The sequence below is a fragment of the Myxocyprinus asiaticus genome, chromosome 15 (assembly GCF_019703515.2).
Source record: "Myxocyprinus asiaticus isolate MX2 ecotype Aquarium Trade chromosome 15, UBuf_Myxa_2, whole genome shotgun sequence".
Classification (NCBI taxonomy): Eukaryota; Metazoa; Chordata; class Actinopteri; order Cypriniformes; family Catostomidae; genus Myxocyprinus; species Myxocyprinus asiaticus.
In genome coordinates, this window is record NC_059358.1 from 14,140,005 (window position 1) to 14,159,370 (window position 19,366).

At 37.4% G+C, this 19,366-nt stretch overlaps 1 protein-coding gene across 2 annotated transcripts; it reads left to right on the forward strand.

The window, feature by feature from the left end:
* The first annotated feature begins 927 nt into the window (after window positions 1-927).
* LOC127452925 (unconventional myosin-Ie-like) lies at window positions 928-18,430 on the forward strand. Of its 2 annotated transcripts, XM_051718813.1 has the most exons (27): window positions 936-1,268; window positions 2,447-2,584; window positions 4,554-4,643; window positions 6,501-6,595; window positions 6,711-6,798; window positions 7,561-7,650; window positions 8,465-8,596; window positions 9,133-9,267; window positions 9,363-9,495; window positions 9,834-10,030; window positions 10,379-10,459; window positions 10,576-10,662; window positions 10,745-10,831; window positions 10,948-11,115; window positions 11,644-11,729; window positions 12,147-12,228; window positions 12,536-12,741; window positions 12,854-12,998; window positions 13,512-13,626; window positions 13,916-14,085; window positions 14,259-14,404; window positions 15,570-15,716; window positions 15,841-15,998; window positions 16,223-16,297; window positions 16,387-16,582; window positions 17,612-17,787; window positions 17,891-18,430. In XM_051718813.1, exons 1-27 carry the CDS (start codon window positions 1,266-1,268, stop codon window positions 17,965-17,967), a joined length of 3,303 nt encoding a protein of 1,100 aa, XP_051574773.1. In that variant the 5' UTR covers window positions 936-1,265; the 3' UTR covers window positions 17,968-18,430. The 2 variants fall into 2 exon arrangements, 1 of the variants encoding a protein (XP_051574773.1); XR_007899329.1 differs by lacking the exons at window positions 17,612-17,787; window positions 17,891-18,430 and having other exon boundaries at window positions 928-1,268; window positions 15,538-15,716; window positions 16,387-16,452.
* The last annotated feature ends 936 nt before the right edge of the window (window positions 18,431-19,366 follow it).

A 19,366-nucleotide genomic window follows, 5' to 3' on the forward strand; every position in this document is an offset into this window, starting at 1 on the left:
ACACATGCTGTTATGTTTTTAAGTTCTAGGGTATCTTAAAGAGGACATCCTTGGTGGATTCCTCAAGAATTTGCTCGGCTTTGTTCGATGGCTTGTGGCCATCCATCTTCCTCTTGATCACATTCAATTGGTTTTCAATGGGGTTCAGATCTGGAGATTGGGCTGGCCATGACAGGGTCTTGATCCGGTGCTCCTCCATCCACACCTTGATTGACCTGGCTGTGTGGCATGGAGCATTGTCCTGCTGGAAAAAACAATCCTCAGAGTTGGGGAACACTGTCAGAGCAGAGGGAAGCAAGTTTTCTTCCAGGATAACCTTGTACGTGGCTTGATTCATGCACTTAAGTTTGAACACCACGAACACAAGTGAAGATACACAGTGAAGCATCCGAGTGCTGAGTGCGAGTCCACTAGGACTCATGGAACGTCTCTCGTCCAATCAGATTCGAGGATCGGAACTAACTGGTGTGTGTGTGTGTGTATATATATATACCTACAAATTATTGTAAAATAAATCGCGGCAATATTGCGCGAGACGCGGCACTACGGTCAAAGACATCTGTTTAGCTCACGTTTACACAGAAATTATAACTGAAAAACAGCGAAGACAAACGAAAAACGAGTTCGGTGTGAATGGCCCCTACAGAATCGTTGTCGTTTTAATAAATATATGTTTTTGAATGGCAGTGGTAGCCACTGCAACGTGACCACAGTTTATTTTGATATGCTGGTTAACTAATCCAACTGTCGACCGGAATATTTTTTTTTAAAAGGACGATGTATGTGTTTACAAAAATAATACTCAATGCCTACCTTGCAGGGAAGATAAAGAATGAAAGGAATGTATGGCTTGCACTAAGGCTCATTTCCCTGTGGTAGCTGTGATTACCTGTCGCGCAGGTATGCGTTCAGTGTTGTAGAGTGGCGCCGTTCTGTGTGACCTGCGATTCCTTCCTTAACAGAAAGAAGGGGGAAAAACCCCAGTACCTGCCTACACTTGCCGCTACATGGACAACACCCGAAAACAACCCAATGATTTAAACTTTTACAGGCACCGCCGATCCATGAAACACAATATTGGATTCGTTTTACATTGTCGGATATAATAAATAAATTATATCGCATCGTTATAGACGGAATATCATATGGAAGACTAGTAATAGCCACGTTAAGTTTCACCTGAAACTTGCAAGAGTTCCTCGAAGACTCCACGCAGGACTGATACTTTAGTAAGGGTGTGTAACAGGAAGTACCTTTAATTAATCATGGTAAGTACCTTTAAAACTAGGAATAAAGTAGTTAAAAATACTACCAACGTAGTGCTATGCAAAATTACGAGCTGCAGTTGCCCCTAGATACAAACTAGTTGGCTGTAAATTATGTTTTGATATCTACATGTGTTAGCAACATCATGAAATTTGTCCATGGAAGTTGCACTTTAACGTTGTCTTTATTTATGAAGATTTATCATCGCAGATTGTGACTAAGTCAATTATTACGTTACATTTTATTTTAACTATAAAGCAGAGTAAAAAACATACCATGATCATGGGCGAATTGTACAGAAGTAAGTTCTGTAATACATCAAGTTCATTCAGTTTGGTGGAAAATAATCTCTACCTGCTACAAACACCTTCAAAGTAGATTTTGTGACATTAGATAAAGAGAAAACATTACAGGTTAAAGAAAAAGACTACAACAGGAAAGCCTAGAATTCTTGCGTGATAAAGGGAATCTCGCCAACATGCATGCTGATTGAATTATTAAAATGGCTATGAAATTACTAATAATAAGACTGTCCAAAAAGATTTGCATTTTTATTTTTTCATATACTGTATATACATGTGTGTGCGTGTGCACTTGCATATAATATGCATGCTCAGATTTACTGAAGCAATTAGCAATGTTTAGTGCTTGAGGGTAAGAATTTTTATTTTTTTTTCTGTTATGATGAATACCTACTATGGATATGACTTAACATACAGTACTTCTAAAGCTATACACCTGTACAAAGACAAAGGTCCATAGTCCCTGTTTTGTCTATGTTCTTTTAGCAGAGGTTGATTCAGAATTAGAGCCTAGCAGTTATCAGGCTTACCTTAATTGTACATCAGGCAAATTCACTTTGAAACATATTAGATTAAATGACCAAGGCTTTGACGTTTCATAAGTTTTATGAGTGTGCTCATAACAGAATGTGTTTTATGAAAGACATTTCCTTCTATGTGTTGAACTACTGTAAGGAAGTGTTACCATTGGCTCTCAGTTAATCAGTATTTTCTTAGACTTATTAACCAGATCTAAAGCTGGAAAAAGTCTGTTGAACACGGGTCTTTGCAGGTGGATAACATTTATTTAACAACATTGTGTCAGCATTCAGTTAGAGATGACCAAATGAAATGGATGTGTTGAAATAAATAACCTGTTCTCTCTCTCTCTCGCAAAGGGGAGCAAAGAGAAATATCACTGGCAGACTCAGAATGTGAAGGTCAGCGGTGTGGATGACATGGTCCTTCTCTCCAAGATCAGCGAAGATGCCATCACAGATAACCTCAAGAAAAGATACATGGATGACTTCATTTTTGTATCCTTATGTGTGTAATGTACAGGATGTTCTAGGAGTCATGGGGTAATACAAAAATGGCCTTGTTTGATATATATATACAGTACTGTGCAAAAGTCTTAGGCACATAAGGTGTTTCACAAAAGCATTTGTCTTAAGATGGTTATTTATATCTTCAGCTTTAGTGTTTTAATAGGAAATATAAATGTTAGACTCCCAAACATTACTTTTGCAAATAGAAAAGATTAGAATAGAAGAACAGGGAGCCCTGCAACAGATGTCATGGTCCCCACAAAGCCCCCCACTGAACATCGAGTCAGTCTGAGATTACATAAAGAGACAGAAGCAATTGAGACAGCCTAAATAGATAGAAGAACTGTGGTGAATTCTCCAAGAAGCTTGGTACATCCTATCTGCCAGCAACCAAGAAAAACTGTGTCCAGGTGTACCTAGGAGAACTGGTGCTGTTTTGAAGGCAAAGGTGGTCACACCAAATATTGATGTAGCTTTTTTTCATGTTTACTGGACTTTGTATGACATTAAGTGATAAATGAAAACTACTTATGTCATTAATTTTGAAGACATCCTCACTATGCATGCCTAAAACTTTTGCACAGTACTGTCTGTATATATAAAAAAGTTTTGAAACACTTGACTGAAATGTTTCTCATGATCTTAAAAATCTTTTGATCTGAGGCATGGGTAGCTTAGTGGTAAAATACGCTGGCTACCACCCCTGGAGTTCGCTAGCTCACTAGTTCAAATCCCAGGGCATGCTGAGTGACTCCAGCCAGGTCTCCTAAGCAACCAAATTGGCCCAGTTGATAGGGAAGGTAGAGTCACATGGGGTAAACACCTCGTGGTCGCTATAATGTGGTTTGTTCTTGGTGGGGTGCGTGGTGAGTTGAGCGTGGTTGCCGCAGTGGGTGGCGTGAAGCCTCCCCGTGTGCTATGTCTCCGTGGCAACACGCTCAACAAGCCACGTGATAAGATGCGCAGGTTGACGGTCTCAGACGCAGAGGCAACTGGGATTCGTCCTCCGCCACCCGGACTGAGGCGAATCACTACGCGACCATGAGGACTTAAAAGCACATTGGGAATTGGGCATTCCAAATTGGGAGAAAAAGAAAAGAAAAAAAAGAATCTTTTGATCTGAAGGCGTATGCTTAAATGTTTGAAATTAGTTTTGTAGACAAAAATATAATTGTGCCACCATATTAATTTATTTCATTATAAAACTAGTTTAATAAAAAAAAACAAAAAACTCCTTCAATACTGTTTAAAAAGCATCCCAGGGTGATACCTCAAGAAGTTGGTTGAGAAAATGTCAAGAGTACATGTCTGCAAATTCTAGGCAAAGGGTGACTACTTTGAAGATGCTAAAATACAACACAGTTTTGATTTATTTTGGATTTTGTTTAGTCACAACATAATTCCCATAGTTCCATTTATGTTATTCCATAGTTTTGATGACTTTACTATTATTCTAAAATGTGAAAAAAAAAAAAAAATTATAACAAAGAATGAGTATGTTTCAAAACTTTTGACCAGTATTGTATATTGTGACTTCAGTCTGGTTTCTAACATGCATTATGTGTTTTCTTGCTTATTAAAAGGCAATGTATGTGGTTGAATTAAGGAAGTTGAGATGTTTCACTAATAAGCTGAAATTAAACATCGCTCATTTACTAAATTCAAAATAGAATAGAAAATATAATTTATGTAGTATCAATTGACAAGGCTGTTGGGAGTTGTTGAAACTGAAACAAGATGGGTTTCTGTTCATTTGCCAAGCGGGCATGGTTAACGGCGTTTGGCCATAATCTCAATGGCCAAAGATCGGCTCAAGAATGGCTCAAGAACCTTTCTTACTGGCTTTAGCTTTTTATAGCCTGACTAGGTTATACAGGATACATCTAGGTGGATTCATTATACAGTGTCCACTGTCCACTAATAAGATATTTACAAAGCCTTAACCACAACCGTTCAGACATACATTGGTCCTGTGCTGATATCAGTGAACCCTTTCAAACAGCTGCCATATTTCTCAGACCGTGAGATTGAGCTGTATCAGGGAGCTGTAAGTAGAACAAACTTTCTCGACTTCAACCTTTTTTTAGTGTCTGATACATGGTGCTTTACTGTGCCCTAAATACATGTACAATCTGAATTAAAGTACTTCATTTGATTAATCATTCCTACTGCATTAGTCAATTAAACATGGCAGGCAGACTGAGCTGTTTAAGGCAGAGTAATGCCATTGCATGTCCAGTCTTGCCATTGTGCTTACAGAGGCTGCTTTCAGACCTGCATTTGCTAACATTTTCCTTGTGGAAGGCCAACTCATAGAAAGTACATAAATTATGGATTATGAAGTAATGTCATCACCTCAATTTATTGCAATAAATTATTTTTATTTTTTTCTCCCCAATTTGGCATGCCCAATTCCCAATGCGCTCTAAGTGCTCGTGGTGGTGTAGTGACTCGCCTCAATCCGGGTGGTGGAGGACGAATCTCAGTTGCCTCTGCATCCGCGCATCTTATCACGTGGCTTGTTGAGCATGTTATTACGGAGACCTAGCGCGTGTGGAGGCTCACGCGATTCTCCGCGGCATCCACGCACAACTCGCCACGCGCCACACCGAGAGCGAGAACCAATTATAGCGACCACGAGGAGGTTAACCCAACGTGACTCTACACACCCTAGCAACCAGGCCAATTGGTTGCTTAGGAAGCCTGATTGGAGTCACTCAGCAGACTGGAAAACTTGCGACTCCAGGTGTGGTAGTCAGCATCTTTACTTGCTGAGCTACCCAGGCCCCCCTGCAACTCTGATTTTTAATTTTCCAAGATAACCACATTTAATCCCACACTAACCAGTGCCATGAGCATTTTGTCTGTGGGCCCTGCCATCTTTTCACTGGCCCCACTACAAATATGATAAATAGCTTATTTAACAATAAAAAATATCTGACACATATAAAATATGTTTGTATTTTTTCAACAAAAAAAAAAAGCTATACTGTAACACAGAGACACCTATATATTCATAAACACATTTCGTTAGAAAACAATGACATACTGTACAAAAGATTACCCATTTGTTTATCATTTTCAATATTGATAAATCCTCATATCAGCCAGCTGGATAATGTTACTTTGGCAACATATTTAATGGAATATTCCAGATGCAATAAAAGTTAAGCTCAGTCGACAGCATTTGTAGCATAATGTTGATCACGACAAAAAATTATTTTGACTCGTCCCTCCTTTCTTTAGAAAAAGAACAAATCTGGGTTACAGACACTGAAAGTGAATGGGGCTAATCCATAACCATTCAAATACTCATTGTTTCAAAACTATAGCCAATAAACATAAACAATTATATGTGTTATATATTATGTGTTACACAATTATATGTTATATATATTTATGACAATTATATGTGTTAAAATGATTTTAGTGTGTTAAAATTGCATACCGGATTACAGGGTTTACCAGGATTCCGTTGTCATGACAATAAAGTTGTAATATTGGATATAACTTTACATAAATAAGCTTAGTAAGTAATTTTAGCACACTAAAATCATTTTAACAAGTATAATGTTTACGTCTTGTGGCTATTTTTGAAACAGTGTGTATTTTAATGTTTATTAACTGGCCACATTTACATCCATTAGAAGTGCCTTACTGTAACCGTGATGTTTTTTTGTTTGTTTGTTTTGTTTTTTAATGAGGAATGAGTTAAATTATCCATTTTTTTGTTAATCAACATTAAACCACAAATGTTGTCAATTGAGCTTAACTTTATTGAACCTGGAACGTTCCTTTAAATCGGCAAAATTCAACAACAACGCAATATATCACAAGCATTCAAATGTTTGTAAGGCATAAAAATGCATAGACGTGATCAGCAAATGTATTCTATTGTTCTCAGGCACAGTATGAGAATCCCCCCCACATCTACGCTCTGGCTGACAACATGTACCGCAACATGATGATTGACTCGGAGAACCAATGTGTTATTATCAGGTCAGAGATCAGACATGTAAAGCCAGTACCCTGAGACAGTTTAATAATGTTTGAATCTGTTTGTATTGCATCAAAGGTTTGCATCATATGTGATATGAATGTGTTTATAATTTAGTGGAGAGAGTGGCGCAGGAAAGACAGTGGCAGCCAAGTACATTATGAGCTACATTTCGAAAGTGTCTGGTGGCGGGCCTAAAGTTCAGGTGAGTTTATAATGCACCAGATGGCCATTTAGTTACAGAGTGCCTGATTGAACTCTGGTAGAAATCTAACATGTGTAGAAATCAACTAGATCAGTGGTTTCGACACTTTTACAGCACGCACCCCCATCTTATTTATGGCCATTGTCACATTTTTAATTATAATAACCAAATACTAGGAGCATTACATTTTTCACTTTGTGTATCAGAAAATATTTAGACACATTTCTGTTATAATTTAAATAATGATTATATTAGTGAGATGAATGGGCCTTGAATGCTTACAGAAAAGTTTCATTTGACTGTATGTAGGCACAGGTACATTTATAGAGAAACTTTCAGCTATTATAAAATATATTTGTATTTATATACAGTACTGTATATCTGCATTTTCTGTTTAGGAACCACTGACCTAGATTGTTATCATGGCAGTGGGTGAACAAAAAGTCAAACTCTAAAGAGTGATCTCTTTGTTTTCCCAGTCTGTGACATTTCACTCTTTGTGCCAATAGAAGAGATTGTAGGGAAAATGTTATTCAGGTGTAGATACAGATTTTGTGGCATCTGTATTGAGATATTTATTTCCAAATTTGACTAAAACAAGTATCAATTACACTTTGAAGGGGAAGATTAAGGAACTATAAAAATGGCATACTTTAAAGTGCATTCAGTGTTTAAGCAAATGAACAGTGTGTATGATATACACAGCACATTGTTCATGGCATACTGTATCTGCCTGTGTCATCATGTTGTTTCCTCTCTTAGCATGTTAAAGACATCATTCTCCAGTCCAATCCCCTCCTGGAGGCTTTTGGGAATGCCAAGACTGTCCGCAACAACAACTCCAGTCGCTTTGTGAGTCTTGCCTAAACAATTTGTCTCAGATTTATTGAGTGTTAAGTGATGAAAGCTCAAACTACAGACATCTTAAGTTAGATGTAGTGCCTAGATGTAAGATTAAATGTAATTTGTTATTGTTGACAATACCTTCATTTAGGGTCAGAAATGCGAAGATTTTCCAGATTTATTTCAGTTGAAAACCATTGTGATATCAGCCAATATTTGGCTAAAATTATAAATAGTATTAATAGAACAAATTGTTTATACATTTTTTATATATTTTTTTTTATACATTTCATACTTTTGACATTATTAATATAAAAATGTGATTTGTATAAAATATATTTTATTTTTTATGGATCTTAAATTATTTATACATTTTAAGCATTAGATTAATCTAGAAATGTAATTTGTATAACATATATCTTAAGTATATTTGATTACATGATCATTTTTTTGCTAATATTTAAAAATAAATAATTTTATGAATAATAATTATTAGTTTAGTACTGAAGGAGTTCTAAAGCTCCATCTGTTGTTCGGTCCCTGGAATTTATGTGCAGTTCTAAGAATGTAATTTAGAGCAAGCTAGTTCCCAACAGGTAACGACTTGTTGGTGCTACATGATTTGAGTGCGTGACTGCAGTTTGTGTGTGTGTGTGTGTGTGTGTGTTTGTGTGTGTGTAGGCTATGGAGTTGTACTTCAGTAGGTTTTAACATTCATTTTCTTTTCTGCAGTGGTCAATACAGGGAGATGTGATAACATGGGTGTACAAGCTTCGAGTTCTTTGCATGATATGTTTGCCATGATGTCTATTTCATACCCCAGGGAAAATATTTTGAAATTCAGTTCAGCCGAGGAGGAGAACCTGATGGTGGAAAAATCTCAAACTTCCTGCTGGAAAAATCCAGAGTCGTGTCTCAGAACCACGGCGAAAGGAATTTCCATATATATTACCAGGTAAATCATTGAACTCATGGAAAAGGTCATTTCAGGGTATGATGTGTCAATCTGGCAAATTGTTCTATGTCATGTTAGGGAAATGTGATTTGATCTGTTTTGAAGGAAAGCTTGGTCATTATGCACTCATGCTCATTTTGTTCCAAATCCAAGTGACTTACTTTCTTCTGTTGAACACAAAAGGAGATGTTTGGCAGAATGTTACTCTCAGTCACCATTCACTTTCATTGTGTCTTTTCACTTACTATAAAAGTGAATAGCGACTGAGGCTGATATTCTACCTAACGTCTCCTTTTGTGTTCCACAGAAGAAAGTCATACAGGTTTGCAACAAAATGAGGGTGAGTAAATGATGACAATTTTCATGACCAATTGTGGATTGTATGGTGTCATACTAGTAATGTTACTTGTAGCACTTTTCACTAAATCAGGTCAGTATATATGGAGATAAGTCATTTGAAATGAGATAAAAGCTACTTTCAAGTGTCATTTATGTTGATATTAGTGGTTCCTTTCTGACATTTCTGTGTCTTTCAGCTCTTGGAAGGGGCCACGAAAGAGCAGAGAGAAAATTTAGGCATTACCACCCCTGACTACTACTTCTATTTAAACCAATCCAGCACCTACACTGTGGAGGACATCAGTGACAAGAAGGAGTTTGCAGACACTGTGGTGGGTTTGAGACCATGATTGTGTTCCTGCATATATTTGTTTAATTCACTCTATCACTTTACACTATTCTAATGACGATATTGTGTTTTTTAAAGGCAGCTATGTCAGTGGTGGGTCTGTCCATTGAAGATCAGGACACTGTGCTGCAGATTGTGGCAGGAATTCTTCATCTTGGCAACATTGCTTTTAGAGAAGAAGGCAACTATGCTGTGGTGGAGAGTGAAGACTGTGAGTTCACAATTCATTATTTTTCATGTTTTAAAATATAGTGTGTTGTAGCTGTGGCCTAGCAGTCAGCACATGTGCTACTAACATGTTGACCTGTGGCGTGCATGTGAAAGATGTAGGTGCGAATCCGGCTTTATCCCATTCCCCTCTCCTCCACTGTAATCCTTTCCCCTCTTTGGCGTCTCAGTCAATAAAAAGGCCAAACTGCATTATAGCCGTAGTGAGTTATTAACAATAGAGAAAAGAGTGTTTGCTGACAAAAGCTTTACAACCTTTTGGAAAATCATTCTGACTGAATGTTGTGCTTCCTGCTGCCCTCTTCTGTCACCCTATTGCAGTCCTGGCATTCCCGTCATACCTGTTGGGAATCAATCAAGATGGTCTAAAGAAAAAACTAACCAGTCGCATAATGGACAGCAAGTGGGGTGGCAAGACAGAGAGTATTTCTGTCACCCTGAACACGGAGCAGGCCTCCTTCAGTCGGAACGCCCTGTCCAAAGCACTTTATTCTAGACTCTTTGACTACCTTGTTGATGTGAGTTAATCTGCTAGATTTAAGAGTTGTTGACATAAAACACTTTATTTATTCAGTATCTAGATTGTAGGCAAATATGTTTGTATGTATGCATGTATCCATAAAGTAATGTAAAGTGTATATTTTGCCTTGAGTAGTTTAAATGGATCTGCAAATATCCAATGTAGTCCCCCAATTAATTTGAAGTCATAAAAACTGCATGTATAATAACTGTTGAAGAATTATTATTATTATAATTTTAATTTTTTTATTTTATGTAAAGTGTGATTTGTGTTTCTGTGGTATGTATTTCTCAAAAAGCAAAATAAGGCCATTCATTAAATGGATTTCTGCTTGTGGTATTTGTAGGCTATAAACAAGGCTATGCAGAAAGACCACGAGGAGTTAAATGTTGGAGTTCTGGACATATATGGCTTTGAAATCTTTCAGGTGAATTCTGTTTTATTTTCTAAATGGATGTTCAAAGCCTCTCCTGCTGTGTATATGCTCCTTTTCACTTATTATATTCAAATTGACAGTTACTTCATACTTCTATCTTTCTTCAGAAAAATGGATTTGAGCAGTTCTGTATTAACTTTGTAAATGAAAAACTGCAGCAGATTTTTATCGAGCTCACACTGAAAGCAGAGCAGGTGAAAAGCTTTTTAATAAACCATTATATAGAGAGGTCTCAAAGGCAACTTTTACTGATGTTTTCCGCTGTGTCTTTTGCAGGAAGAGTATGTGCAGGAAGGAATCAAATGGACCCCCATTGAATACTTTAATAACAAAGTTGTATGTGACTTGATTGAGTCCAAAGTGGTGAGTTTACACTCTTTTTAAACATTCCAGTAGTTTTCTGTGAAAGTCTTTATGTCATATGCATTACAACTCCCTTTCCACTAATGGCTTCATATGGGCACTTCTTAATAAACCAGAATCCTCCTGGTATCATGAGCATCCTGGATGACGTGTGTGCCACCATGCATGCAAAAGGAGAGGGTGCAGATCAGACTCTGCTGCAGAAACTGCAGTCGCAAATCGGCACTCATGAGCATTTCAACAGCTGGAACAAGGGTTTCATAGTTCACCACTATGCTGGCAAGGTATGAGACAGCTCTCAACTCTGCATAGTGGACAGAGTGAAAACATACTCTGCAACATGAGGACATTTCTATTTAGAATACATCTGCAGCAAAATACATCTAATAAAGTGGTAGATGTAATGTTTGGACTGTTTTGAAAGATGGCAGTAATGTGTTTCAAACACTGCCCCCCCCCCCCATTGTGAATGTGGTGTATGTGCATCTCATACGTCTTTGTTGTTTTACTAAATGGTCATTTTTTTAATTACACATCTCTTTGCCATTTAATCACTTCTGTTAAAAAATCTTGTCAAATAGAGTCACACATGAAAAATACATATGAATTGCTGCTACCAATTTTAGAAATATGCTATGTGTGCATTGGTTTGCACACTGATAACATGAGTATGATTATGAGACTTAGATAAACACACAGGGTTTCCTGCAACTGAATACTGATGCTTGGAGTGTTTAGGAAAGTGCTTTCAGCAAGTACAATGAAAGTAATATAGATTGGCTCCTTTGAATAATGCGAGTCCTGTTTTTCAGGTGTCTTATGATGTGAGTGGCTTCTGTGAAAGGAACAGGGATGTGTTGTTCAATGACATCATCGAGCTCATGCAGAGCAGTGAGTTGTAAGTATTGCTTATTTGGTTATTGCGTCTTATTTAGCTGGATTATAGACATTGTGTGTGTGTGTGTGTGTGTGTGTGTGTGTGTGTGTGTGTGTGTGTGTGTGTGTGCGTGTGCGTGCGTGCTTGCTTGCTTGTGTGTTGTAAACAAAAAATGCACTTGCGGTGAGATTAATGGTTGCTGAACATCTGCAGTTTCGTGTTCTAAGGAAATCAGAAATCACAAAATAAGTCATAAAATCAATATGGTAGACCATTTCAGTGGTGGATGTTAAGTTGTTTTCTTCTTGTGAGAGAGAGTCAATTTCCATGGCATATTACTCTATATTATAGTAGTCATCCATGGGTATGATTTTATCTTTTGTGTGCTGGTAAGAGATGTTTGAAATCATGTATTTTGCTTTTTATCTGCATCCACAGCCCATTCATCAAAGATTTGTTCCCAGAAAACCTTGAGGCTGAGAAGAAGGGCCGTCCCACCACTGCAGGTTCAAAGATCAAGGTAAAACATCTAATTCAAAGACCATAGAAATACACAATAGAAGTAAAACTAGATGTAATCTGATATGAAATACACACACTTAATTTAACGCCAAGGTCATGGGTACTATTTCTAGGGAACACACAAACCAATTAAATGGATACCTTGAATGCTTTGTAAGTTGCTTTGGATGAAAGCGTCTGCCAGATGCATAAATATAATGTAGATAAGTGCAACTTCTATGAATTAATTTTTTTAAATTCTACATCCAGTAATCACAAACAATTATCTCTGATTTAAACATGTTTATTTTGTTCTCCCTCGACAGAAACAGGCAAATAATCTGGTCCAGACTCTTATGAAATGCACCCCTCACTACATTCGATGCATCAAGCCCAACGAGACAAAAAAACCTCGCGACTGGGAGGAGAGTCGTGTGAAACACCAGGTGGAGTATCTGGGACTGCGGGAGAACATCCGTGTGCGCAGGGCCGGTTACGCATTCCGTCGTGTCTTTAAGAAATTCCTGCAAAGGTACTTTTAATTAAAATCACTGCTTATCACTCCCACTGTGAAGATGTCAAATGCTATATATGGACTTTTTTTAGAGCTTGCACTTACAAACTGTAATGACATACTTGCACAGATATGCTATCTTGACCAAAGAATCTTGGCCTCAGTGGCGTGGAGATGAGAAACAGGGTGTCCTACACCTTTTAAAATCTGTCAACATGGATTCAGACCAGTACCAGCTGGGCAAGACCAAAATCTTCATCAAGGCCCCTGAATCTGTATGTTTTTTTGTTTGTTTTTTTGGTAACTTGAAGGTAGTGATGTAAGGTCCAAAGGTCCGTAACACTCGAATATGAAATATATGATTCATTTTGTAAATTGTGGTAATTTGGGACCAGGTTATCTTCCTGTGTTGCCTTTGTAAATCAGTTTCTCAGAGGTGGGTCGGTTTATTTTAGTCATGGACAAACTGAATTACCGGTACTTTGCTGTTTGGCAACTCAGATGCATTCCTCGGGTATTGTGCAAAGCAATAAGAAGTAATTCAGTCTCACTAAATGAATTTCAGAAATTCCTTCAGGCATACTTCAAATAGCCTCTTGTATGGCTGATTTTCCAAAAACCTGATTATGGAGAATGGAATCCATATTTGGTGGATTCCCTTCCATATTTGAACCATACTATTAGTTGATACTTTGGTCTCATGCTCATCTTTGCATTTTGTTGACATTCTGAATCTCAGTGGCGACTGTGAATATGGCATGTCAATAAGCTTCCTCTGTCATCTTCAGTTGTTTCTATTGGAAGAGATGAGGGAAAGAAAGTACAATGGATATGCTCGAGTAATCCAGCAAGCCTGGCGCAAGCACATCGCTGTGCGCAAATATGTCCGCATGCGAGAGGAAGGTAAGAGCTCACTCGAATTCCTCTGTCGATACAAATAGAAAATAATTTCCTTTTTATATTTAATGTGCAATTTATATATAATGTTCCATCTGAAGACTGTACACATTACTATACACAAGACTATAAACAAAGGATATGGGGTTTGAGCTAAGCCATGGTCTATGCACCTGAGATGCTCTGTGTCTATTAATAAACAGTATCATAATGCCCCTTCCCCAAAATTCTTGGATATGAGAACACAATGAAGTGTACCTAATTGTAAATCACATTGCTTCTTTACTAATTTCAGCGTCTGACCTCCTGTTGAATAAGAAGGAGAGACGAAAGAACAGTCTGAACCGCAATTTCGTTGGCGACTACCTCGGTACGGACAACCATCCAGAGATTCGGCAGTTCGTGGGACGCAGGGAGAGGATCGACTTTGCTGACGTTGTGGTCAAATACGATCGCAGGTTTAAGGTGCGACTCAACAGCTGCTAAAGCATTAGCTTGTCTCATTGAACAGGCAGAAACTCATGTGATATTTTGTGTTGTTTACCGAAGCAGCTTGCCAACATATGTGTCCTTCTTCACATGCACTTCTGATATATTTCATGTGGCTATGTGCTCACATGCTCTCTCAATGCCCACAGACTGTCAAGCGTGATCTCATTCTCACCCCTAAGTTCGTTTATCTGATTGGACGGGAGAAGGTGAAACAGGGTCCTGAGAAAGGGCAGATTCGGGAGGTCTTGAAGAGGAAGATCGAGGTGGAGAAGATCCAGTCTGTTTCTCTTAGGTACTCTATCGTGTAAAATGCTTGATAACCTTTAAGACTTGAAAGTTTCCCCAACAAACAAACTTGAAAAGATTTAATAATAGATGCATTTATGTCAGAATGAAACATTTGAATCAAGGTTTTGTAACCCTAAAATTCTTAGTTCTTAAAGGGATAGTGTACCCAAAATTGAAAATTCTCTCATTATTTACTCACCCTCATGATATCCCAGGTGTGTATTACTTTCTTTCTTTACCAGAACACATTTGAAGAAAAATAGAAAAATATCTTAGCTCAGTAGGTCTTTAAAATGCAAGTGATGGGAGATTTCTCTTTTAAAGCTCCAAAAATCACAGACAGTCAGAATGAATGTCATCAATACCACTCCAGTGGTTAAATTAATGTCTTCTAAAGTGATGCGATTGCTTTTGATGCGAAAAAAAGATAAATATTTAAGTGCTTTTTAACCATAATCCAACGCTTCATGAGAAGGTGGAGTGCAAGCGATCTCTCGTGTGACGCATTCGTGTTGCCATGAATACAGATGTAATCTCACGTTCTCCACTCGGTTGTGATATCCAGGATAAGCACACAAACACACCATTGTGAGTAAAGAAACAGATCAATACAGATCTAAACCGAAACCAACCAAGCTACTGTACAGCGTTCCTCCTTCTCACTTGTAAACAGCGCTGCTCTTCCGGCTGTTACTCACTCGCGTCAGTTCTCACGTGTTTCAAATGCCAATGAGATTACGTCACACATGCGTACCACTGCTCACTGGAAGCATGATTTAGAGTTTAAAAAAAGTACTTAATTATCTATCTTTCGCAACAAGAGCGATCGTGTCGCTTTAGAAGACATTTATTTAACCGCTGGAGTGGTATCGATGATGTTTATGCTGACTGTCTATGATTTTTGGAGCTTCAAAAGAGAAATCTCCATTCACTTGCATTTTAAGGACCTTCTGAGCTAAGAAATTTTTCTATATTTCTTCAAATGTGTTCTGGTGAAGAAAGACAATCATACACACCTGGGACATCACGAGGGTGAGTAAATAATGAGAGAATGTTCATTTTTGGGTGAACTATCCCTTTATGTTTTAAAACCATGCTGTTGTAGTTTCATGAAATTGCATATGCCTACTTCTAAAGGTCTGTCCATTGTATGATTTCGGCTCTCTCAGCACACTACAGGATGACATTTTCATATTGCATGAAGAGCAGTATGATAGTGTGCTGCAGTCTGTCTTTAAAACAGAGTTCCTCAGTTTGCTGTACAAGCGTTATGAAGAAAAAACCCGGAAAAAATTGCCACTTAAGTTCAACAACCTGTAAGCACCTCTTTTATCATAGCTGTTTCCCTCAATGTGAAAATTGCCATTATTCTGCCACACTGTTGGTCTTGTAATATATTATTAAAGACAAGAGGCTCTTGAACATTTTACTCTTTTGCAGACTTGAATTTAAGGTTAAGAAAGGTGGCTGGGGTCCGTTTGCCTCTGCTGGTTCTCGTCAGATCCAGTTTCAGATGGGACAGGGCGATGAGGCAGTTCTGAAGCCCACCAGTAAGATCTTAACTGTCAGCATTGGACCAGGTCTCCCTAAAAATGCAAGTGAGTATTGAAATTTTACATTAATGTAAGTAAAAAAAGTTTTGTACAGAGTTTAGTAAAAATAGTTTGGGGGAGTTACATATTTCTGCATGTAACCTCTGATCAGTTAACATAAGAGTCTGATCATATTTTTACAAGCACTATTTAGTGCACCTACGGCTTTGACAAAAAAATGTATAGACAATTTGGCCATGGCAGACATTGATATTTATCATCCCCTACAGGACCCACTCGCCGTGACAACCGAAAAAGCAGGTATATTGGAAACCAGAAACGCAACGTTGGCCAGTATTCACATGGTAAGACCACGGTACCACATTTTACTCAAGACATGCAAAACTGCCTTTGACTAAAGCTTTAAAATGTTATAAATTGCCTGTGATTTAAGAACCTTCTAAGATTGATGGTAAAGGAAGAGGAACCCAGCGCCTGCAGCCCTCTGTTAGGAACTCTGTTCTGCTTCGGCAGTCCAGTATGGATCAGCCCACCCTTCCCCGATTCCAGGGATCTCGCCACAGTCAGCGCGAAAGCCAGATCTACACCGAAATGGGCTTCATGAATGTTCCTGACCAAGGCGTGGCAGGGTGAGATGAAGTGTATTACAGCAGGAAGATCTGTTATAAGAAATCTGTCAGTTTGTAAAGGCTATGAGGAAAAAGTGCTATGGCATCCAAAGCTTGGGTGATTCTTCAACTAGGGGAACTTTTCTTTCCCCTGTGGTGATTTCAAAGATAACAATGCCTTAAAAAACAAAACTAGTTTTAAAGTACAGATAAAAATAGCTTTAAACACGTTTTGTGTCTCTTTAGTTACTTTTTTCTAAGTTTTAATTTGAAAAAGTGTCGAAAGGTAAAATTTGCCAGAATTTCTTAGCAAGAATTTCAGACATTTGGGTTTTTCATCTACACAGAAAACTTCCCCTGTTTATTAATTCATAAAAAGTATAGTTTTATATTATTATTATTCATAATAATAATAATATTTAATTCATATTATTTATATAATTAAAATATAACAAAATTAGTATAATTGCTAAAAACTAAAAATGTCTAAAACTAAATATATATTAAAACTTTATTAAAGCTTATTAATAATATACAGTTATATCATTATTGTAATTAATTTTAAATTAATGTTATTATTTTAGATCATAATCTGACAGTATGTCTACCAAATCGACTAGTGTTTGAGAATTTTAATTCAGAAATGAGCTTTTCATTTATTTGGTTATTTGCTTTGCTATTGCTAAGTTATTTGCTTGCTTGGTATTTGCTAGTGTTGTAATATCCAAGGCTTATCTAACTTCTTTTTTTTTTTTTTTTTTTTTTTTTAAAAAGTGAGAAATATCATTACCATCACAGTCAAAATCCACTTGAGGGTTCATCGAGGCCGTGATCAGATTTCAGTTTTGTCCAGGACATGTGATAAATGTTTAACACAGATAAAGCATGATTTGAAGAAGTTGTAAATTACTTTTAAGCAGTCAGTGCCCCAAATTTTAGAATCACCCATTTACTGATTTATACTTGACTGATTATTCTAAATGATACTTCACAAAGGAAAGTAATATTGTCTTGTCTTGTATTGCCCTGCGTTCCCTTTCCATGCTACAGAATGCATCGCAGACAATCGAAAGAGTACAAGCCTCCCCCTGGGTCAGGGCGACCTAAACCCAGCCCCAAACCTAAACCCCGCACCCTACAATGCAAAGCACTGTACACCTATGATGCCCAGGACACAGACGAACTCAGTTTTCAAGTAGATGATATCATAGAAATAATATATGAAGGTAATTCACTTTTATAACACGACAAGAAAACTTTATATGGATTGTAGGCATTGTTATTTTGCAATAAACAGCTGCAGTGACCACTTCTGTGCTCTCTGTCCAGACCCCTCAGGTTGGTGGCAAGGCCGTCTGCGAGGAAAGGAAGGCATGTTTCCTGGCAACTATGTTAAGAAGATCTAAACTGGAATGCTTTTGGATATGATTCTTATTATTTGTGATCATACTCCGACAAAGCTTGCAGTAAAGGAGAACAAGTGGTTGGATGTTTATTAAACTAGGAGCAAAAGGTGCTATCCTGACAAAAAATGTGTTTAAATAGTTCAGTAGGATCCTCATTTTACCACCTACTAGTCAGATTAACTTTTATTATGTGATACATTTTTTACACAAAGAGATACTAGAAGTAATTGTAGAAGAGAATACATATTGCTGATCATATTGCCCATTGTAAAACACTAGGTTTTTTAAATGTTTTGGAGAGTTGAATGGATGCATCAATTTTTTAATGAAATGTATTTTACTAAAGCTGTATTTTAAAAGATCTGATTTTTTACAGATATTGTGCAGTTGTCTATGATCAGAAAAAGTATTTTTAAATACTCAGTGAACCAAAATAAAATGGAACTGTTTGGTTCAAGGTTAATTTTGTTTTACGATAAGCTCAATATAATTGCTTCGACCGTAATGTTTTAAAAGGATAGTTTACCCAAAAATGACAATTCTCTCTGCATTCTATATCGCCATCATCTTGTTCTAACCCGTGTGACTTTCTTTCTAATATGGAACACAAAAAAGAAGTTTAGCAGAATGTCTGAGCTGTTGCCATACGATAAACGTGGATAGGGACCAGGGGCTGTCAAGCTTCAAAAATGACAATAAAGCATCACAAAAATAGTCCATATGGTTTGTGCACTATATTCCAAATCCTCTAAAGCCATATAATAACTTTAACTGAAATTTAAGCCATTATTCACTAAACATATTGCTTGACAAACATGGTCACCATTCAGTTTATGGAAAGGAGTAGCTTAGACTCTGCAAAAAAAAAAAAAAAATAATAATAATTTAGTTTTCCACGGAAGAAATAATGTCTGTGAATGACTTTTTTAGATTAACTATCCCTTTTAAATGAGTGTTGCTATGTCGGGTTGCTCAAAGAAACAGAGCAATGTTTTGACAGGTTGATAAACACCGGCACTAAGTATGGCTTACTTTGTGATGTAAAATCTATGCACGTCTTTAAATCACACACATCTTTACATTAGAATTAGTTGCTGTTAAATGTTAGTATAACGCCACCCGAGTAGTACAAAGAACTACATTTCCCAGCTCGCAATTGTGATGTCAGCGCGTCACTGAAGAGATGCACATTGTCTGTGTCTACATTTCTGTTCTCGCAAACCTCTCAATTCCACTGCCCAAATTGGAAGCCAAGGCACTTATTCGTAAAGCTGCAAATAATATCTGGCAGAAACTTTGGGTTGGAGAAATAAAGGGGAGACACTTATATAAGTTACAATAAAATGTGGGTACAGGAGGAGGAACCACAGCTTTATTAAGAAGGAGAGAAGAATCAAGA